Genomic DNA, 21,098 nt, shown 5'->3' with positions numbered 1-21,098 from the left:
ACACCATTGGGTTGTTGGAGGAAATAGCTTATTACTATTGTTCTATCCTGGCACAGATCAGTGCTGGCAATCCTGATGCAAAAATTATAGCTTGCACCACTCCCTATGGATTGTTTCTGGTACCCTAAGGCAATCATGTGTCTTACTTCTGTGCCAAGATGATACCAAGTCTTTCATGTGCACACAGGCACACATCCAGTTGCATGCAACTTGTATCTCCAGTGTTGCGTTATTGCTTATAGTTGGCTGTCCGCTGCCATTGTTGAGCTTTCAGGGAATCCCCTCTTTTCTGTCACAGACTTTAAGGCCAGAAGGGACCATCATGGTCATCTAGTCTGACCTCCTGCGCATTACAGGCTACAGAACCTCACCCACCCACTCCTGCAATAGACCCATGACCTCTGTCTGAGTTAGTGATGTCCTCAAATAATGATATAAAGACAAAACTAAACAGAACCCCCACATTTACATTAGCTTAAACCTGCAAGTGACCCGTGCCCTGTGCTGGAGAGGATGGCAAACTCCCACCCACAGGGTCTCTGACATGGGGGAAATTCCTTCCCAATCCCCCAAAATGGTGATCAGTGAGACCCTGAACATGTGGGCAAGACCCACCAGCTAGATACCTTGGAGAAAGAATTCTCTATAGTAACTCAGAGCCCTCCCCATCTAGTGTCCTGTAACCAGCCATTGGAGAGATTTGCAGCTAGCAGTCACAGATCAGCCGTGTGCCATTGTAGGCAGTCTCATCCTACCATCCCCTTCATAAACTGATGAAGCTCAGTCTTGAGGCCAGTTATGCTTTTTACCCCCCCTCCCCAACTGCTCCCTTTCAAAGGTTGCTCCAGAACCTCACTCCGCTGATGGAGAGGAGCTTCTGTCTCATCTAAAGCCTAAACTTGTTTATGGCCAGTTTATATCTATTTGTTCTTGTGTCTACATTGCGGCTTTTGTTAATTCCTCTGTAATAGTTATCCCTCTGATGCAGTTAGAGAGAGCAGTCATCTCTCTCTCCTCAGCCTTCTTTTGGTTAGGCTAAATGAACGTATTTCAGTCTCCTCTCCTAAGTGAGGTTTGTTAGGGGGCTTATTCCTTCACCCACTTACTTCCCTGGTCCTACTCGCATGAACAGAGAGCAACAATACCCAAAGTCCAAAGGTGCAAACAATTCGATGTTTATTGGGGTGAACTTCCAGCAAGCATGATTCCAGTTCCCTTCCTTAGTATCCTCCTTCCCAGCTCTGACACCACAGAGCCTTACACCTGTGTCCCGTTCCTGCCCTTAGCCAAACATGATTCCAATTTCCTTACTCCCATTCCCCCAGCCCCACACACCCACCCACCCCCATTCCCAATTCCCCCCACACACCTGCCACCCACCCACCCCCCCCCTGACTGACTGCAGACTATATAGTCAAACTTGAGTTCTGCTTAGCTATACCTTAACCAATCATTTTACTTAAATTTAACTACCCAATCCTAACATATTGGTACATGATTAGCCAACCAATTATATCCCACCACCTTAAGTAGTTGACCCCCAGCAAAATTAATTATACAGCAGACAGAAACAATCACAGAACCAGACAGAGATTATACAGACAGACAAACAATAGCAAAGTGGGAACTATAAATGACAAAACAATACAGAAGTGAGGATTTCACATCCCAGCTATTGATAAGTGAGTTCTTGCCAGGCAGGATGCTATCAAACTAAGTTTCCTTTTACATTTGCTAGGCACTTCCCTTTCTCTGGAGGGGATAGGAATACAATCCTGTCCTGATAGTGCCGAACAGCCCAATAGCACCTTATTTCAATGTGACTAGTTTGGAATGTGAGGATGTGACCGTTCGCTTCCCAGCTTATGGCTGCTTCGCCAGAGGCCTTGGCCTAAGAACAGGGCCTCAGATTGTCACAGTAAGAGAAGGACCTTACACTGGCCGACAGTGATTTTGATGCTCTCTTTTATACCTCTCTAACTAGCTTAGTGATAAGAATACTGTTAGGATATAGATATTCAGGCCTGTCTGCAAAGGCCTGTACTTTAAGAATTTAGGTGTATTCTTGTTGCCGGCATCCAGTGCCGAGAGGCTGAACAACAGCTTCAGTTGGTTCGTTACCCGGTGTGCTACACCCAATAATCACAACGGGGTGGAGAAGCAGAAAAGTTTATTTGCAGCTGCAAAAAGGTACAGGGAGAATAAAATCTCAAATCCTGCACACAGAGCAGGAAGTTACACAGGCTTTTATACATCCTTTTTCCCAGCATACTTATCCAATAGCAAGCTGCCCCAAGTATCCATATAGCCAGCCAATCCAGTTCCCAGCTAGTTCCCTGATTCTCTGTATCATTTGTTAAACTATACATAAAGCTGCTTTATTCAGCATTGTTCTTCCATATCTCCCCTGTTTGGCCTTGCTTAGTTTTAGGCAGTCTGACTCTGCAACATATTGTTGCAGATTCTTAGCATAACTGCTGTGTGTGCCTCCAGGCGGGGGGGCCAAGGACACTTGGGCCTAGTACGCAGAGCTGCTGCAAGTGCCTCCAGGCAGGAGGGGGGCCAAGGACACCTGGGCCTAGTGGGAGGGGGCTTTATCGACACTCGTGGTCTTCCATCCCCTCGAGTTACCTAGTGGCCATGCCCCAGTGTCCCCAACATTCTTATCGCTTGGCTAGTTCCAGAGGTATAAAAGAAAGAATCAAAACCACTGTCTGCGAGTGTAAGGGCCTTCTCTTACTGTGACAGTTTGTGGCCCTGTGCTTAGGCTTAGGCCTTTGGCTAAGCAGCAGAGGCAGCCATAAGCTGGGAAGCGAACAGTCACATCCTCACATTCCAAACTAGTCACATTGAAATAAGGTGCTATTGGGTTGTTAGGCACTATCAGGACAGGATTGTATTCCTATCACCTCCAGAGAAAGGGAAGTGCCTAGCAAATGTAAAAGGAAACTTAGTTTGATAGCATCCTGTCTGACAAGAACTCACTTATCAATAGCTGGGATGTGAAATCCTCACTTCTGTGTTGTCTTGTCATTGTAGTTCCCACTTTGCTATTGTTTGTCTGTATAATCTCTGTCTGGTTCTGTGATTGTTCCTGTCTGCTGTATAATTAATTTTGCTGGGTGTAAACTAATTAAGGTGGTGGGATATAATTGGTTACATAATCATGTTACAATATGTTAGGATTGGTTAGTTAAATTTCAGGAAAATGATTGGTTAAGGTATAGCTAAGCAGAACTCAAGTTTTACTATATAATCTGTAGTCAATAAGGAAGTGATTGGGTGTGGGTGGGCATGGGCATGTGGGTGAGGGAGATGGGAACAGGGAATGGGAGTAAGGAAGTTGGAATCATGTTTGGCTAAGGGTAGGAATGGGAACAGGGACACAGGTGTAAGGCTCTGTGGTGTCAGACCTGGGGAGGAGGATACTAAGGAAGGAAACTGGAATCATGCTTGCTGGAAGTTCACCCCAATAAACATCGAATTGTTTGCACCTTTGGACTTCGGGTATTGTTGCTCTCTGTTCATGCGAGAAGGACCAGGGAAGTAAGTGGGTGAAGGAATAAGCCCCCTAACAAATACACCTAAATTCTTAAAGTACAGGCCTTTGCAGACAGGCCTGAATATCTATATCGTAAAAAGGTTACCCATTTCTCTGGATATACTAGTAGCCCTTCTCCATATCTGGTCCAGTTTGAATTCATCTTACACATGGGAGACTAGAATTGCACACAGTATTCCAGATGAGGTCTCACCAGTGCCTTGTATAATGGTACAAGCACTTCCCGATCTCCACTGGAAATACCTCACCCGAGTATCCCATGACTGGGTTAACCTTGTTCCCAGCTGCATCAGAGTGAAATCTCAGAGTCATCCTATGATCAAGCAATACACCCAAGTCTCTCTCCTTCTCTGTTGCTTCTAGCAGATAAGTGCCCAGCTTTCAGCAATAATTCTCATGGTTAGTCCCCAAGTACATGATTTAAGCACAGAAGCAACGGCCTTTACAACTACAGCACGATCTTTATGCTACTTTGAAATTTTAGCAAATGGCAAATTCATTGCCTTGTGCCTCCCTATAAACCACCAGGCTTCCATTCATTATTGTGCCAAGCCATCACACAATGCTTTTTGCAGAGAGTAACAAAAAGCATGATCCCTGCTGCCATCTTCTTACAGTCCAAGACTCTGACCTTGCAACACTCCATTTTAGGATGCAGGAGTACACAGGTGCACCCAGTCAGGCAGAGCAGGGACTCAAACCCATGTCTCCTAGATCTCAGGCGAGTGCCCATGCATTTCAGGATACACATGCCTTTCTGCTTTTTCCATGAAGAGTTTTGAGGCATTGGTTTTGCCTACTGCAGAATGAACATTGACATTTAATGAACAGTTTGTGTTGCTTGGCCAGCCCTCAGCCCGTGCTTAACTCCATGCATGCGTGAAGTCATTACCACATGCACATTAAGTGTCTGCAGGATCCGGTCCCACAGTAGGCTACCCTAGAAGGTGCTCATAGAGGGGTTAGAACAGTTACACCACGTTAGCGTGACAGTCCCTGTGGGTTCTACAGTAGGTGGAGGGTGTTGACGTAGTAGGAGCAGTGGGAGAGAGGATTTTAGCTGTTGGAAGGGGATTTGGAGAGGAGCTGGAGGGCTGTAGTTTCCCCAGGCGAGATAGAAGGAAACTAATGCAAATGGAGAAGGGTAGATTGCCGTGTAGACAGAGGTGAGTGCGTAGATGTAGCCGAGGTAGCTTTGGCCTCGCCAGATCAAGCAGTAGAGCAACAGCAGCACAGGCTACCCACTGGAGTACGACCCAGAGTCCCAGCTAGTCTTGTATAGGCCATGCTTCCACTACCGTTATTTCAACTAGCTTGATGAAAGCAAGCTCACTTGGGTCTGTGTGTGCGCACTACAGCCACGCTTTGGAATGCCCCATAGATATAGCTTAAGGGTCAAGAAGCAGGAGATACCAGTTATGGGGCAGATCCCAGCTGTCAGGCAGGATGCTTAAGGTCTTGAAGCATCAGGTTTCCCAGTCACTAACACAATGGGGAAATCTTCTCCACCTCCTGTAAGCTAGGGGCTGGCCACAGCCCCCACAGAAGACACAAGGGTTTCTAGTTACCAGACTTAGGCTTGTCCCCCAGCTGGCTCACATGGACTTCATGTGAGACTGGCAAGCGCCAGTAGTTCTTATTGCGTGCCCAGTGGAGTTAGAATCCAGCTATTCACAGTAAAGTTAATCAAAAAGTCTCTAGTTCGGCTGAGTGGCTTCCCCTCCCCCCAGATAGGACCCCAGGAGTGAGAGAAAGCCATTTGATTTACCTTGTCTAGTGCTAGCTTGCAGTCTTCTTCCTGTCCTCTATGCCACATCCTATTCTGGTGTCTATCCCTGCAGAGAGGTCTGTTCTGCTGCTGAATGGGGAAGAGCTACAAGGCCAGTAGTAGACCCCTGGCCTCAACAACTGCTGTTCCCTCCCCCAGAGGGACACGCTACCACAAGACATTAGTGCACTCCACAGATTTTATTTCTGCTCCTCTCCCTTATTTTACAGTCATCTGCCATGGAAGATTTGGGACCTTGTCATCCAGCTGCTTCTCCTATGGAGTAGTGTCACAGTAACGAGAGAAGCCACAACCACCAATGAAAGCATGGCCAGAAGCATCAGGGTCAGGTCCAGTCTGGAGACAGGGTCTGAAGGAGGAGGAGGAGGGGAGGTTAAGACAATCCAGATTTCTGTAGGGTCTAAAGTGTGGAGATGACACCTAGACTTCCCTGCCCCAGTGGTGCTCCCCCTACCGCTTAGGCCAGCCTTCATCAGAAAGATACTTGAATTGTCAACTCACTTTTTAGACTGTGAGCCAGCACCACCATCCCATTGATGGCCATCCAATAGAGGGCAGAGGCAATGCTAGCCCCAGTGCATTGAGTGCCACAGAGGCTCAGGGCATACAAGTCACCATTGAGGTGCCATAGTGTCCCCCCCGCCTCCCCCAAGTTTGCTGGTTTTTGAGACATCCTATGAATGTCCATAGGATAAGGATATAACCCAACATTGGCCCACTCATAGGAAGCACTCACAGGTATGGTGTCAGCCAGCATTAGCTTACATATGGATCATCAAGGAGTGACTTCTGCATGTAGCCCCCCCTCCCCCCATGAACATTTATATTAGAACCCCCTAGACAGCATTGACTTGCTGTATTCCAGGTTACTGTGCAAGATGCCAGTTGTCCTACTAGGGTTTAACAGAAACCTCACCCTTGTTCTCATAGACGTGCTCTCTCCACGGCTCAGGGCTCTCCTGGAAGATCACAGGGCCAGGAGAACTCACCAGGTCCTGGGGCTCTCCTGTCCCATTGTTGATATCCAGGAACCGGCGGCCTCCTGGCAGATGGAATGGAGAGTTAGGGAGCTGTCTGTCCAACGCACTCACAACCAGAGGGCCCATCGTGATGAAATGCAGCGTCACCATGGACTCAACCATGAGCCCTTACAGGCCTCCTGACAGGTTGTGGTACCAGGTATTAGATCTTCCTGAATTGCTTATTTGAAGTGTGGGAGAAGTTGGGAAGAAAGGCCATTTCATCAGGAGCAGCAGACACTCCACTCTCCAGAGGCAATTTCTAGTATTGTCTCCTACATAGGGCAGTTGTAGGAGATTAGGCCATTTACCTCTTCGTGTTAGCCCATCATACCCTAGCTAGCGCTACAGGACATGGTAGAGGTACAGAATGAGCTGGGCTGAACGCCTTGCAGTCATGTATAGCACAGGGCTGGGCAAACTTTTTGGCCTGAGGGCCACATTAGCACTGTAAAACAATATGGAGGGCCAGGTAGGGAAGGCTGTGCCTCCCCAAAGAGCCTGGCTCCCTCCCAATTCCTGCCCCCCGACTGCCCACCTCAGAAACCCCCTCTGCCCCCCAGCTCCTTGTCTCCTGACTGCCCCCTCCCAGGACCCCTGCCCCTAACTGCCCCCTGGAACTACATCCCTATCCAACCCCCTGCTCCCTGAGAGCCCCCGCTGGACTCCAAAGACTATCCAATGCCCCCTGACTGCCCCCCAGAACCTCTGCCCAATCCAACCAGCCCCTGTCCCGACTGCCCCCTGGCACCCTCTGCCCCTTTTCCAATCCCAACCCCCTTATGATGCTGCTCAGAGCAGTGGGAGCTCACAGCTCCTACCGGAGCAGAGTGCTGGAGGCGTGCTGAGGCTGCGAGGGAGAGGGACAGCACAGGAGGGGCTGGGGGCTTGCCTCCCCGGCCGGGAACTCAGGGGCTGGGCAGGATGGTCCTGCGGGTGGTAGTTTGCCCACCTCTGATATAGCAGGACAGGCAGATCTCTGTTCACTATGAGTCCTCTGGTATTTGGGATGGGAGCTTGTAGAAACCCACATGGATTTCAGACCACTCCGACTTACTTGTAGCAGCTCCTGATGGGCACAGGGTCCTGCAGGGCTCCAGCCGGGAGGGGTAGCAAGCTGAGGCGCTACAGTAAATGTACACCTAAAATCCACACAAGTGAGAATGGAGTTAGTGAGTGACTGGCCAGTGCTGGTAGGAGCCAGGAAGTAGATCCACAGCTATCGGTTTGGTTCTGCATGTGCAGCGCCTCAGCAGAGACTGAGGAGGTCAGGACCTGACTAAAATAGGAGCTCCTGCCCCTGCACTCCGACTTCCCCCTCCTCACCCGCTTTATATGTGGGCCCCTTCTCACCTCTCCCTCAAGTGCCACCTGGGAGGCGGAGTCCACAAAGGCAAAAGTGGAGAGGACGAAGCGGTGGTGGTGAGTCGGGAAGGGCAGCTCAGATGAGGCAGGGCCCACGGGCACAAGCTGGGTTCTGTAGTTGTCTCCCAGGAACGGGCACCTGGGAGCAAGACATGAGAGAAGGGTGGACCAAGGAAACCGCCTTCCTCCTCCCCAAGCCATGCTCCCCCTCCATCCCAGCCACTCACCCGTCCACCAGGATGGGCCACTGCGGCTGCTGCAGGGGGTTAGCGCTTGGGGTGGCCCAGCACTGGTGCAGAACCAGAACCAGGGACGGGTCTGTTCTGTGCAGGATGCGAACCTCCATGTAGACAGGGTCCCTGAGCACCTTCACCACAGGGTAGTCTCTCTCTGTGAGATAGGATCTGTAGCTCGGGTCTGTGGGGGAGAGGGTAGGAGGAGAGCAGAGCTGAGACACCCGTGGTCCTTCAGGGGGATGGGATCTCCGTGCTGGAGTGAGGGGTCACCTACCTGTGGCGATGCGCAGCTCAAGCCGGAGGGGTCCTGCCTGGGTGACTGGAGCAGGTGTGGGGGGCAAGAAGACCTCGACCTGGACTGGCAGAAAGTCACTGGCATTGTAGATGCAGCGAGCATGGAGGCTGCACAGGAGAGAGCAGAGGGAGGAGACAGGGGCTGATGCTCTGTGACTTCAGATTGAGGCCATGTGGTTTCTGGCAGTGACCTTATTAGTGCTTGAGACAAGCAGGATCAGGCCCTATCAGTACTTGGATGGGAGACATCCAAGGATGCTAGTGGATCAACCCTTTTAGTAACTCAGATGTTCTTCCCTCCAACTCAGGGACTCAGCAGGAGTGTCTGAGCACGGCCACATGGGGGCCTTCTCAGACAGGCTAGAAGCACCTGCTTACTTGTCCTCACATCTCTTTTGGCAGCATTCTCAATGTAAGCAGGGGAATAGTCCTGCTCTTGTGGGGAACTTTCCTGGCTTCTGCACTACCCCAGTGAAGTGGGCTAGCGAAAGGATCCGAGTCCTCGCTCCCACTTCCTTTACCCAGTGGCCTCCCTGCCCTTCAGGGCTCCCCTCCACTCTCCTGTCTGGCAGAGTCCTTGTAACCCCAACAAGGCTAGGCCCAGGATTCTGGGGGGGGGGCTCGACCCCCAACCCTGCTGTGGTCACCTAGGACAGGGGCTAGGGTGTCCCCACTCTGGGGTACTCTCTCTGCACTGGGCACTTCTGACCCATGACCATTACATACAAGCATTGGCCTCTCCGCATTGTTCCTGGGGACTGTCACTCTCAGGGTCCTGATTTCCCATAGATCCTTCCCCTTTTAGGACTGGGAGCTAGCCAACCAGTACACCCCACTGAATGTTAGTAAGGGGGCAACAGTCCTTACATCAAGCTTTCTTTCTACCAACCCTGTAGGCAGTTATTAGTCCCTCAGGGTGGCCCCATGGAGCCCTTCTCGGGTCAGGCTGGCTGTGCCTACTTGCCATTGGAGATCGCACAGCAAGTGGCATTTACAATCATAAGATTAGGATTGGAAGAGCCCTCAGGTGGTCAGCTAGTCCAACCCGCTGCTCAAAGCGGGACCAACCCCAACTAAATCATCCCAGCCAGGGCTTGGGCCAACCAGGTATTCAGAACCTCTAAGGATGGAGATTCTGCCACTTCCCTAGGTAACCCATTCCAGTGCTTCACCATCCTCCTAGAGGGATAGTCCCGTCCTCAATAGCCATCCTAGACCTCCCCCACTGCAGCTTGAGACCATTGCTCCTTGTTCGGTCATCTGCCATCACCGAGAACAGCCAAGCTCCATCCTCCTTGGAACCCCTTCAGGTAGTTGAAGGCTGCTATCAAATCCCCCCTCACTTGTCTCTTCTGCAGACTAAATAAGCCCAGGTCCCTCAGCCTCTCCTCATAAATTATGTGCCCCAGCCCCCTAATCATTTTTGTTGCCCTCTGCTGGGCTATCTCCAAATTTTTCCACATCCTTTCTGTTGGTGAGGGCCCAAAACTGGACACAGTACTCCAGATGGGCTTCACCACTGCTGGAGAGAGGGGAATCATCACTTCCCTCCATCTGCTGGCAATGCTCCTACTAATGCACCCCAGTATACCAGTAGCTTTCTTGGCAAGAAGGGCCCACTATTCATTCGTAGCCAGCTGCTCGTACACTGTAAATCCCAGGTCCTTGTCTGTAGAACTGCTCCTTAGCCAGTCGGTCCTCAGCCTGTACCAGCGAATGGGATTCTTCCCTCCTAAGTGCAGGACTCTGCACTTGTCCTTATTGAAGCTCAGATTTCTTTTAGCCCAATTTTCAATTTTTCTAGATCTCTCCCCCCAACTTAGTGTTATCCATTAACTTACACCCTCAGCAAGCCATCCCATCATCCAGATCATTAATGATAATGAACAAAACCAACCCCAGGACAGACGCCTGGGGCATGCCGCTTGATACCAGCTGCCAACTAGACAGAGCTGTTGATTGCTACCCGTTGACCTTGATGATCTAGCCAGCTTTCGAGCCACCTTTAATTCATTCATCCAGGCCCTACTTCTTTAACTTGCTGTCAAGAACACTGTGGGAGACTGTAACAAACTTTGTTAGAGTCAAGGTATATCATGTCCACCGCTTTCCCCACATGCACAGAGCCAGTTCTCATCATAGAAAGCAATCAGGTTGGTCAGGCATGACTTGCCCTTGGTGAATCCATTTCGGCTGGTCCTGATCACCTTCCTCTCCTCCGAGTGCTTCAGAATGGATTCCTTGACAACCTGCTGCAGGATTTTTCCAGGGACTGAGGTGAGGCTGACCAATGTTGGCATTTGATCAGACAACGTAAAACCCTGACTCTTGGACAGTCAGCTGCACAGAGTGTCCTTCCCTTCACAAAGCAAGATTTTGCACCATGCCCCATTAGGGATCAGGTGCATTGCCCCACTCAGAAAAGGGGATGTCTGTGACTGCAGGGAATCCATACCTGTAGAACATCCCCTAAGTCCTTTGGTGGTCAGGAGAGGCTGCTGAAAAATTGATGGATCAGATCTTTGCCAGGGGAAAGGATCTGGCCTCACGCTTCCACTGTGGAAGGGCTGAAGACTGCTCACCATCACTTCCTTGCTAGTCAACAGAGCAGGCCAACTTACATGAAGGTGCTGTCCCGGGTGATGGAGCCGTCCGGCCCAGTCCGGATGTCGATGCCAGAGATCAGCTGGTTCTCATAGATCAGTTTGTCATGGATCACCTGGAAGAGTGGAGACATGGGGCAGGTTAGTCCCCCAAGCCCCTGAGCAGAGCACTCACCCTGGCTTCCCGTGGGTGTCCCCTCACCTGGACTGTGGTGCCGCACTGCATGAGGGGGAAGCGGAAGATCACAAAAGCCTCAGTCATCCTGATGGGGTCACACCCTGCCTGGGCATAGGCTAGCCGGACACTCTCCAGGATGATGGGGTGATCAGACATGTCCCTGGAGACCACCAGAACAAAGTGACCATCCAGGAGGCACTGAACAGTGACTGCAACACAAAGGAGCAGGATTAAGTATAGGTGTTCCTGGTAGAGGAATTGGGCAAGAGTTCCATGCCACACTCAGGATGATAGATTGGAGAAGAGCCATGAGAAATATTAGAAAACAGGCCTTGTAGTGACCAAATTCTGTCTCTTTAGACAGAGAGAAGGTTAAGGGGTGACTTGATTACAGTCCAAGTATTTAAATAAGGTGTAGATCTGAGAGCGAGGGTAGTTAACTCTTGGAATGGTTTGTCCAGGGTCATGGTGGATTCTCCATCACTGATAAGGCAAGACTGGATGTCTGCTAAGAGATCTGCTGGAGGAATTATTTCAGGGAAATCCTATAGCTTGTGTTATACAGGAAGTCGGACTAGTGATCACAATGGTCCCTTCTGGCTTTGGAATCTATCAAATGAAGCCCCATGGGGGTAAGTGGGTTTGTCTGAGACAGCATGATTGCAGCTCATGTTGTGCAGGAACGGGACACAAGCCGGCAGAGTTATCCATCGATCTGATGATGGAGCACCAGCCTGTACCGTCTGATGGGTCTTCCTCTGCCACCACACATTTGGTGTTGGCTCTCAAGATCTGCCAGGCATTGGGCAACTGAGGAGAGACCGTGATGTAGGAAGGAATCCCTTTGCACACAACCGATGCCAGCTGCAGCCTAGGGTGAGAGTTACAAAGACATTGCATCCAAGTCTAGTTCACCATGCTAGTAGGTGGTGACCAAACTCATCTGAGACGTACGGTGTGTCACCAAGCTTCCCAGGACAGAGATGACAAAAGGCTCCATAAGCCGACATGAGGGCAGGTCTACCTGTGTTGCCATAGTAGCAGGGAGTGGTGAGGTCAGTCTCATCATAACAGCAGCCAGCCTGGAAGCAAGGAGCTTGGCCTGGGGCATCCGCACAGGGCATCTTCCCAGCCACCACACGGCACTGCTCCTCTGTGAGATGCGCCCCTAGAACAGCAGGGTGTGGATTAAGGAGAGCTAGAGATCCTCTAAAGGGATCGCAAGAGACCCTTCCCCAGAGACTAAGATCTGTAGTGACCTCTGCACAAGTGGCTGACCTCAACACCAGTCCAACCCTCCTCCCCTTCCCCAAAGGGCTGCAAGAGCTCCCACAGTGGTCCTCCATCCCAGCTCACCCTGCCCCCCACAACCATAACCTCAAACCACATACCACCTCAGACAGCATTGTGCTCAGATCCTCACCCCTGTCCTCCAGATGTAGGATGTTGCCCTTCTCTGATAGCAGGCTTAACATGTCACTTGGAAATTCAGGCTCCTGATCTGCTGCTGTGTCAAAGGAGAGTCCCCACCCACACCCTACAGCCCCCTCAACACAGCCAGCAGTGTGGTCAACTCTAATTTATCACTTAGCAGTTCTGGGGTGGGTTTCTCTAGCCATCTCATGAAATAGTGAGCAGACGCCTGCTCTATGCATTTTTCCTTTATTGAAGTCACCATCTCCCTTTATGGACGATGGGGCAGAAGCTAGCAGGTTGGCCACCATTTCCCCATAGCCGATCAGAGGAAAGTGTCCCTCATAAACATGGCTGCGAATTTCTTTCATGAGACTGAAGCTGTACCTACAGGCAAAGTGGATGCCACTCTGGTTTAGGGGGAGGGCTAGACAGGACTCTAGGAGAATGAGGGACTAAGAGCTGAGAAGAGCCTGTGTGAGACACATGGGGGGGGGGGGAAGGAGACAGATTGCAAGCAGATGTGGGGGTGAGATATGAAGGGATACAACATCAGATCCCAAACCCTGGGATACTGGAGGAACAGGGGAAGCCCCTCTGAGCAGCCAATGGCAAGGACACATTGGTGCATGTGTGACTGGATTTTGCGCCAAAGAAGCTCAGACTTTGGAAGCAAGTGCCTTCCCTCTAAACTTTGAAAAACCAGAAGGCAAATAGCCACCCCTTCCCCTTCAAATAAACTGGGGGCGGGTGGGGGAACAGTATGATTTCTAAACGAATCTCATTTTTGATCATGGCTTACAACACTGTCAACACCAGCTCTAACATGGCAGCCACAAGCAAGCAACAAGGTTCAGCTCCTCTGAAGACCACCACAGGAGTCAGAAGTGGACCATGAAACCTTCCATTAGAGGGGACCCACATGCACTCAAACCAGTTAGAGGTCACAGACACCCCCACACACCTATGTTGCTTGGTGGAGGATATATTTGGGGCACCGGGCGCACCAGGCCCGGCTGCGGCTGGGGCACCGGGCGCACCAGGCCCGGCTGCGGCTGGGGCACCGGGCGCACCAGGCCCGGCTGCGGCTGGGGCACCGGGCGCACCAGGCCCGGCTGCGGCTGGGGCACCGGGCGCACCAGGCCCGGCTGCGGCTGGGGCACCGGGCGCACCAGGCCCGGCTGCGGCTGGGGCACCGGGCGCACCAGGCCCGGCTGCGGCTGGGGCACCGGGCGCACCAGGCCCGGCTGCGGCTGGGGCACCGGGCGCACCAGGCCCGGCTGCGGCTGGGGCACCGGGCGCACCAGGCCCGGCTGCGGCTGGGGCACCGGGCGCACCAGGCCCGGCTGCGGCTGGGGCACCGGGCGCACCAGGCCCGGCTGCGGCTGGGGCACCGGGCGCACCAGGCCCGGCTGCGGCTGGGGCACCGGGCGCACCAGGCCCGGCTGCGGCTGGGGCACCGGGCGCACCAGGCCCGGCTGGGGCACGTAGCGCATGGTCTCCTCTGGGGTTAAGTCACGTTCAGTGGGCTTGGGGCAGGTCATGTTCACATCATAGGTGGCAGCGACGGCCCTGGCGCTCAGCAGTTCCTCCACTCGGACTTGCAGGTGGTTACGCCCATCCTGCAATGAAGAGACACCAATCAGTCAGTACTGTGGCCTAACAGACTCTCTGTAGGCGCTAAGCACAGCGCCTCCCAGCTGCACAGGCTGCTGTGACTGCAGGTATGGACCCATCTCCAGCTTCTGTTGTTGCTCAGGTACACTGGGGTGAGGCGTGCCAACCCCCCTCACCTTCTTCTGCACATGACAGCCATTGTAGCCAGCTGAGAAGATCATCGCTCCTTGCTCGCCAGATGTGACCCAATGGAGACAAATGGAGCAGTTGGTAACTTCGAAGGGTGTCCCAAACTCATCTGTGGAGAGAGTCATACAGGTCGTGGGTAAGGAAGAGTTCAAGCCCTTGATGAAGCTTAGCCAAGTAGCCATGTTTGGAACAGTGACTGTGGTTTGTCACATCCTTCAGTTTAGTGGAGTTTAGCATGGTGGGAAGCAGCTCCGAAGATACAGGACGGCCGTCATTTACCAAGTCTGACCTAGAGCCAGGAGTGTTAGGATATAGATGTTCAGGCCTGTCTGTAAAGGCCTATACTCTCAGAATTTAGGTGTATTCTTATCACTTGGCTAGTTCTAGAGGTATAAGAGAAAGAATCAAAATCACTGTCTGCTGGTGTAAGGGCCTTCTCTTACTGTGACAGTCTGAGGCCGTGTTCTTAGGCTAAGGCCTTTGGCTAAGCAACAGAGGCAGCCATAAGCTGGGAAGCGAACGGTCACATCCTCACATTCCAAACTAGTCACATTGAAATAAGGTGCTATTGGGCTGTTCGGCACTATCAGGACAGGATTGTATTCCTATCACCTCCAGAGAAAGGGAAGTGCCTAGCAAATGTAAAAGGAAACTTAGTTTGATAGCATCCTGTCTGGCAAGAACTCACTCATCAAGAGCTGGGATGTGAAATCCTCACTTCTGTATTGTTTTGTCATTTATAGTTCCCACTTTGCTATTGTTGGTCTGTATAATCTCTGTCTGGTTCTGTGACTGTTTCTGTCTGCTGTATAATTAATTTCGCTGGGTGTAAACTCATTAAGGTGGTGGGATATAATTGGGCACATAATCATGTACCAATATGTTAGGATTGGTTAGTTACATTTCAGGAAAATGATTGGTTAAGGTATAGCTAAACAGAACTCAAGTTTTACTATATCATAGAATCATAGAATATCAGGGTTGGAAGGGACCCCAGAAGGTCATCTAGTCCAACCCCCTCCTCAAAGCAGGACCAATTCCCAGTTAAATCATCCCAGCCAGGGCTTTGTCAAGCCTGACCTTAGAAACCTCTAAGGAAGGAGATTCTACCACCTCCCTAGGTAACGCATTCCAGTGTTTCACCACCCTCTTAGTGAAAAAGTTTTTCCTAATATCCAATCTAAACCTCCCCCACTGCAACTTGAGACCATTACTCCTCGTTCTGTCATCTGCTACCATTGAGAACAGTCTAGAGCCATCCTCTTTGGAACCCCCTTTCAGGTAGTTGAAAGCAGCTATCAAATCCCCCCTCATTCTTCTCTTCTGCAGGCTAAACAATCCCAGCTCCCTCAGCCTCTCCTCATAACTCATGTGTTCCAGTCCCCTAATCATTTTTGTTGCCCTTCGCTGGACTCTCTCGAATTTATCCACATCCTTCTTGAAGTGTGGGGCCCAAAACTGGACACAGTACTCCAGATGAAGCCTCACCAATGTCGAATAGAGGGGAACGATCACGTCCCTCGATCTGCTCGCTATGCCCCTACTTATACATCCCAAAATGCCATTGGCCTTCTTGGCAACAAGGGCACACTGCTGACTCATATCCAGCTTCTCGTCCACTGTCACCCCTAGGTCCTTTTCCGCAGAACTGCTGCCTAGCCATTCGGTCCCTAGTCTGTAGCGGTGCATTGGGTTCTTCCGTCCTAAGTGCGGAACCCTGCACTTATCCTTATTGAACCTCATCAGATTTCTTTTGGCCCAATCCTCCAATTTGTCTAGGTCTTTCTGTATCCTATCCCTCCCCTCCAGCGTATCTACCACTCCTCCCAGTTTAGTATCATCCGCAAATTTGCTGAGAGTGCAATCCACACCATCCTCCAGATCATTTATGAAGATATTGAACCAAACCGGCCCCAGGACCGACCCTTGGGGTACTCCACTTGATACCGGCTGCCAACTAGATATGGAGCCATTTATCACTACCCGTTGAGCCCGACAATCTAGCCAGCTTTCTACCCACCTTGTAGTGCATTCATCCAGCCCATACTTCCTTAACTTGCTGACAAGAATACTGTGGGAGACCGTGTCAAAAGCTTTGCTAAAGTCAAGAAACAATACATCCACTGCTTTCCCTTCATCCACAGAACCAGTAATCTCATCATAAAAGGCGATTAGATTAGTCAGGCATGACCTTCCCTTGGTGAATCCATGCTGGCTGTTCCTGGTCACTTTCCTCTCATGCTATATAATCTGTAGTCAATAAGGAAGTGAGTGGGCATGGGTGGGAGGGGATGGGAACAGGGGTGCGGAAATTGGAATCATGTTTGGCTATGGGCAGGAATGGGAACAGGGACAGAGGTGTAAGGCTCTGTGGTGTCAGAGCTGGGAAGGAGGACACTAAGGAAGGAAACTGGAATCATGCTTGCTGGAAGTTCCCCCCAATAAACTTCGAATTGTTTGCATCTTTGGACTTCGGGTATTGTTGCTCTCTGTTCATGCGAGAAGGACCAGGGAAGTAAGTGGGTGAAGGAATAAGCCCCCTAACAAGGAGGGGGGAGAGTGGCCGAGCCAGGCCAGGCCATCCCATCCCATCCTTGGGCATGACAACAGGGAGGTGATCGCCCACAGAGGGCGCAGGATCCAGGCGTCTGGAGCTCAAAGGGCCGAGTTACACCAGAGCTTGGGATACCCAGCCACATTTTGGTATGTCCTTTTACAGTCTCCCCCCAGCAGGGTTCCCTCTTTACCCTCTGCTATTTGTGGGTCACGGTCAGCAGGCTGTTGTGAGGAAAGACTTAGCCCTAACGGTTGAATCCAGGTAGCAATCTCCAGTCTTTTCTCCAGGGGACTGGAGCCACAGACTCTCACTTCAGGAGACCAGGGTACTCAAGATTTGAGGGTAACAGCCAGGCCACCAAGAAACACTAGAGTAGGACCTTCTTGTTCCCTTCTTAAAGCTCTCATTACATACTGTAGAAGTAAGAGGTTTCCACAAGAGACCCATAAAACCCTCCTGCATGTCTAAGAGGGCAGACGAGCAGGAGGCTTCTTAGCTTTCTCATGAAGCAGCCAGGCAGCTACTTACCCACAACTTTGAAGCGGACGGTGCGGCCCTGGCTGGGAAAGACCAGCAGCTGCATCCCATAGTCTCCACAGTTATACTCATGTTGCAGGACAGAGAAACTGACCCTGTGGAAGTCCCCCTGCCCAAGGGCTATCCTTAGGGACCAGAGCAGCACTAAGCCCACAAAATACCTACAGCCCAGCCCCATAGCTGAAGATGCTAAGAAAGAAGCCCGTCTAGCACCACTTCTCATAAGGGGAAAAGCTGTGGGACCGGGGCTTTGTAGGGTGAGTGGTGGGGAGGGGGCGGGGTGTGAATCAGATGAGCAGAGAGGCAGCACCTGGGGAGCTGCCTGGTGCTGGGGAGGGGCCGGGTGAAAAGTGCAAAGCTCAGGGTGAAAGGGAAACATAACCATCGAACCCTTCAGCCCTAAGACCCCCCTCCCATTGAAGCCTCCTGTTACGCTACCTTTTCAGTGTTGCCAGCTCTCAGGATTTTATTGCAAGTCCCATGGTAACTGATGTTTTATTTCAAGCCCCATCTCCTGGAAACAAGGAACTAGCTGAGAACCTCAGTGTGCATTCAAAAGAAAAGTAAGTTTCTTGCCTGCACAGTTGCAGAGAAAAGCTTAAAAACAGGGCTCAAGCACACCCCAAGTGCCCCAAAAATCAGAAGGCCAAGTTGCCTGGAATCGAGGGGTCTAGTCAGTGTATCCTTCTGAGATCGGATGATTTAGTTGGGGATTGGTCCTGCTCTGAGCAGGGGGTTGGACTAGATGACCTCTTGAGGTCCCTTCCAAGCCTGATATTCTATGATTCGAAGTGGGCGGGCAGGCACGAGGTCGAGTCAGTGTGTAGGTGGCCATGGTATTGAATGAGGCCTTTTTCTTTCTTGTTCTGTGGGATTAGGTTATTGAAAAACTGGAGTGGATACAGAGAAGAGTCACAAATGCAATTTGCCGGCTGGAAGAAGTGCCGGCTAGCAAGAGATTCTCAGTGCTCAGTCAGTTTAGGTTATCGAAAAGGAGATCAAGAAGTAGCTCAAGTACAGTGCCCAAGTACATTCATAGGGCGAAAAGACTGGCTGTTAAAGGGCTCTTTAATCGAGTGGAGAAGGGTAGAATAAGATCCAGCGGTTGGAAGTTGGAGCCAGCCAAATCCATGGACGATGCGTACAATAGCCTGGGGAGGCTGTACCTCTGCAAAGAGCCCCGCGTGGCCCTGCCCATGCTCCGCCCAAGGCCCCCTCCTTCTGCTGCTGGTAGTTGGCCCCAGGCCAGGCAAGCAGCCTGCTCCTCTTCCGGGAAGCCTGCTGGGCTGGGGCTGGGGCTAGGGCGGCTAGGACTTGGGGTGGCTGGAGCCACACCACCCAGTTCTCCAGGGCTGGGGGGAAAAGGAGGGCTGCCCGACGCCCACCCAGTGGTCTGGTGCTGGGGAGCAGCCCACCCACCCAGTGCTGCGGGGCTGATGGGGCAGCCTGTCTGGTGCTCTGGGTGTGTGTGTGTGCCCTGGCGCTTTGGGGCTGGTGGTGCTTGGGCAACCCGGGATTGGAAGGGGGGGCTGGTAGCCGTGGAAGGGAGGGATTCTGGGCTTTGGGGTGGGGCCTGAGGCTGAAGGGTGGGCCGGGCCAGGGGCTAGCCTCCCCAAGCCTGTGGTTCACCCACCGTCCATGGCCAAATCTAAGGTAGATGTAAGGCACACATTTTGAAGGGTGACTAACCCTTGGAACAGACGACCACTGGAAGTGATGGAGTCTCAATCAGGCTATGTCTACACAGCTGCAGTGCTGCCCTGTAGTGCTGAAACATACTGCAGCAACGCTGTCGTAAATCTACCGCTCCGAGAGGTAGGACGATGGCAGAGTTCTTCCAGTAAGCTCATGGCATCTACCTGTAGCCAGCCAGCCAGTCCCCCCCCTCAGACCAGCATTGCTGGAAACACAGGAGGAAGCAGGAACAGGGCACTTAACATATATTCCAGCACAGCCTTTGAAGCTGTGAAAGCACAGGTGTGCTGCTACAATGTGCCTCTGGGAGCAGATACAACGATTAAGCTCACAGCAGGAAGAGGCCCTGTGACAGACATGGCTCTTAGCCCCTACTAAATAGCGTGATGCACACACACCAACATCCTAGGTGGGAAAATATTTACCCTGATAAAAGAAATGTCCAGTAGTCGAAACTTATTGTTTCTCTCCCTTGCAAGTGTAAACTACTCTTGCGAAAGCTGGCGTCACCCAGACAGACCAGCCTCAATTTGGCATAAGAAAGGAGAAAGAGAATAAAGGAGTACAGAGGTATAAGTAGGGGACCTACAGCACCATGATTTTTGAGTGCTTTTCACTATCTATCTGCTGGTCAGATAAGTGACAGCCTCCCAAGGCTTCTGCAGCTAAGAGGGTCCCTAAGCCTTGTCCCTTATTCGTCTTTCCGCGGAATTGAGTGACCGATCCTGGCTTGGCACCGCTGGAATCGAGAGATGCAAGGAGGGTAAGAAGCACCCACACCTGATCTCCTATCTTTAGTGTACACATATTTTGAAATAGAGCTCTATACTTTGTTTTCTTTCTTTGGGATTGTGGCTTCAGTTTTGTAACTTGTTTGTGTGTGTAACATCTCTACATTTAAATAAGTAGGCACTAGCAATTTTGTAACCACATGATTAGAATCTAGCTAAATAAATTTGGTAACCTTTTGTGCATAAGCCTGACTTGTTTTCTCTGGTTTACTGTAAAGCAGCCAACACAATTAAAGAACCTCAGCCGTTTTGGCTCTAAAGCCTGGCCATAAGGTGAGAGTACTAAGAGCCTAGCATTGAGTTGTGCCGCCTCCACGGGGCAAACTCTTGGGGCACCTGTCAGTCAATCCTGGCTGCCTGCTGCGAAGGAGCTGAGCTCTAGCAGTTAAAGTCACGGGTGTGGAGAGGCTCTTAGTGCTGCCATTGGGGCACCTGTCAGTCAGTATTGACTGCCCGCTGCGAAGGAGCTCTGAGCTCTAGCAGTTAAAGTGACGGGTGGTTAGGACCTTGGGGCATCCGTCAGCCTAGCCCGGGCTGCCCGCCGCGAAGGGACAGTGCGTCCTAGCGGTTAAAGTCACGGATGGTATAAACGGGCATAGCTGGCACCTCACCAAACATCCTTGGCCGTCGGCTAACACTACCCTGGGAGAGAGGTTGGATTAACTACGTCTCTCAGGAGGGTGAATTTTTCACAGCCCTGAGGGACACACCTGGGTCAACCTAACTTTCTAGTGTAGACCAGCCCACAGGCGGCCTGTCTGGAAGACGCTTTACTCAGACACAAGTTATCGGGCTCCATGAATAAGTAACAGGGTGACATTCTCTGGTGCGTGCTCTGCTGGAGGACAGATTGGTTGATCTAAGGGTCCCTTCTGGCCTGAAAATCCATGACCCTATGAAAAAAACCACTCAAGTGTATTTTTTGTGTGAAAAACCTTGTGATTTTTGCAGCAATCTCTTGATTTTTGGCTCTTTGGGGTTGGGGCTCCCCGTCTCATCTCCCTCGCTCTTTCTGCCCTTCTCACTGCTGAGAATATCGCCAACCCTGAGCCTTCAAAAATCATGAGTCCCCCCAAACTCCTGAGCTTCCCTTAAAAATCATGAGATTTTAAAAATAACAAATTTGTGGCTATTTTAAAATGCTTTTCTGGCTTTTGAATCTGCGGAGGTCATGCTTTGAAGCTTCTCTGTCTCTACAGTTATTATGTATTTGTATTCCTGCAGTGCTTAAGAGCTCCGGTCATGGAGCAGGA

At 51.3% G+C, this 21,098-nt stretch overlaps 1 protein-coding gene across 1 annotated transcript; it reads right to left on the bottom strand.

The window, feature by feature from the left end:
• Nucleotides 1-5,515: 5,515 nt before the first annotated feature.
• Nucleotides 5,516-17,537, bottom strand: LOC142072317 (zona pellucida sperm-binding protein 1-like). The gene is made up of 12 exons (XM_075129010.1): nt 17,351-17,537; nt 14,253-14,374; nt 13,424-14,081; nt 12,071-12,214; nt 11,071-11,255; nt 10,887-10,984; nt 8,246-8,373; nt 7,963-8,152; nt 7,724-7,874; nt 7,428-7,512; nt 6,268-6,393; nt 5,516-5,700 (listed from the first exon to the last, which is right to left on the bottom strand). The coding sequence occupies exons 1-12, from the start codon at nt 17,535-17,537 to the stop codon at nt 5,561-5,563; spliced, it is 2,214 nt and encodes a 737-aa protein (XP_074985111.1). The 3' UTR covers nt 5,516-5,560.
• Between the last annotated feature and the right edge of the window lie 3,561 nt (nt 17,538-21,098).

Source organism: Caretta caretta, chromosome 6 (assembly GCF_965140235.1).
Source record: "Caretta caretta isolate rCarCar2 chromosome 6, rCarCar1.hap1, whole genome shotgun sequence".
Classification (NCBI taxonomy): Eukaryota; Metazoa; Chordata; order Testudines; family Cheloniidae; genus Caretta; species Caretta caretta.
Note: the sequence above shows the minus strand (reverse complement) of the source record. Positions and strands in the feature narration are given on the sequence as shown.

What these genes read in the sequence shown, in the direction of transcription:
- LOC142072317 (XM_075129010.1), bottom strand. Translation starts at nt 17,537, where the DNA reads ATGGGGCTGGGCTGTAGGTATTTTGTGGGCTTAGTGCTGCTCTGGTCC. An exon ending in CGTCCGCTTCAAAGTTGTGG is followed by an intron (nt 14,375 to 17,350) that starts GTAAGTAGCTGC and finishes CTCTCTCCACAG; the next exon opens with ATGAGTTTGGGACACCCTTC. An exon ending in ACCCGGGACAGCACCTTCAT is followed by an intron (nt 8,374 to 10,886) that starts GTAAGTTGGCCT and finishes TCTCCTGTGCAG; the next exon opens with CCTCCATGCTCGCTGCATCT.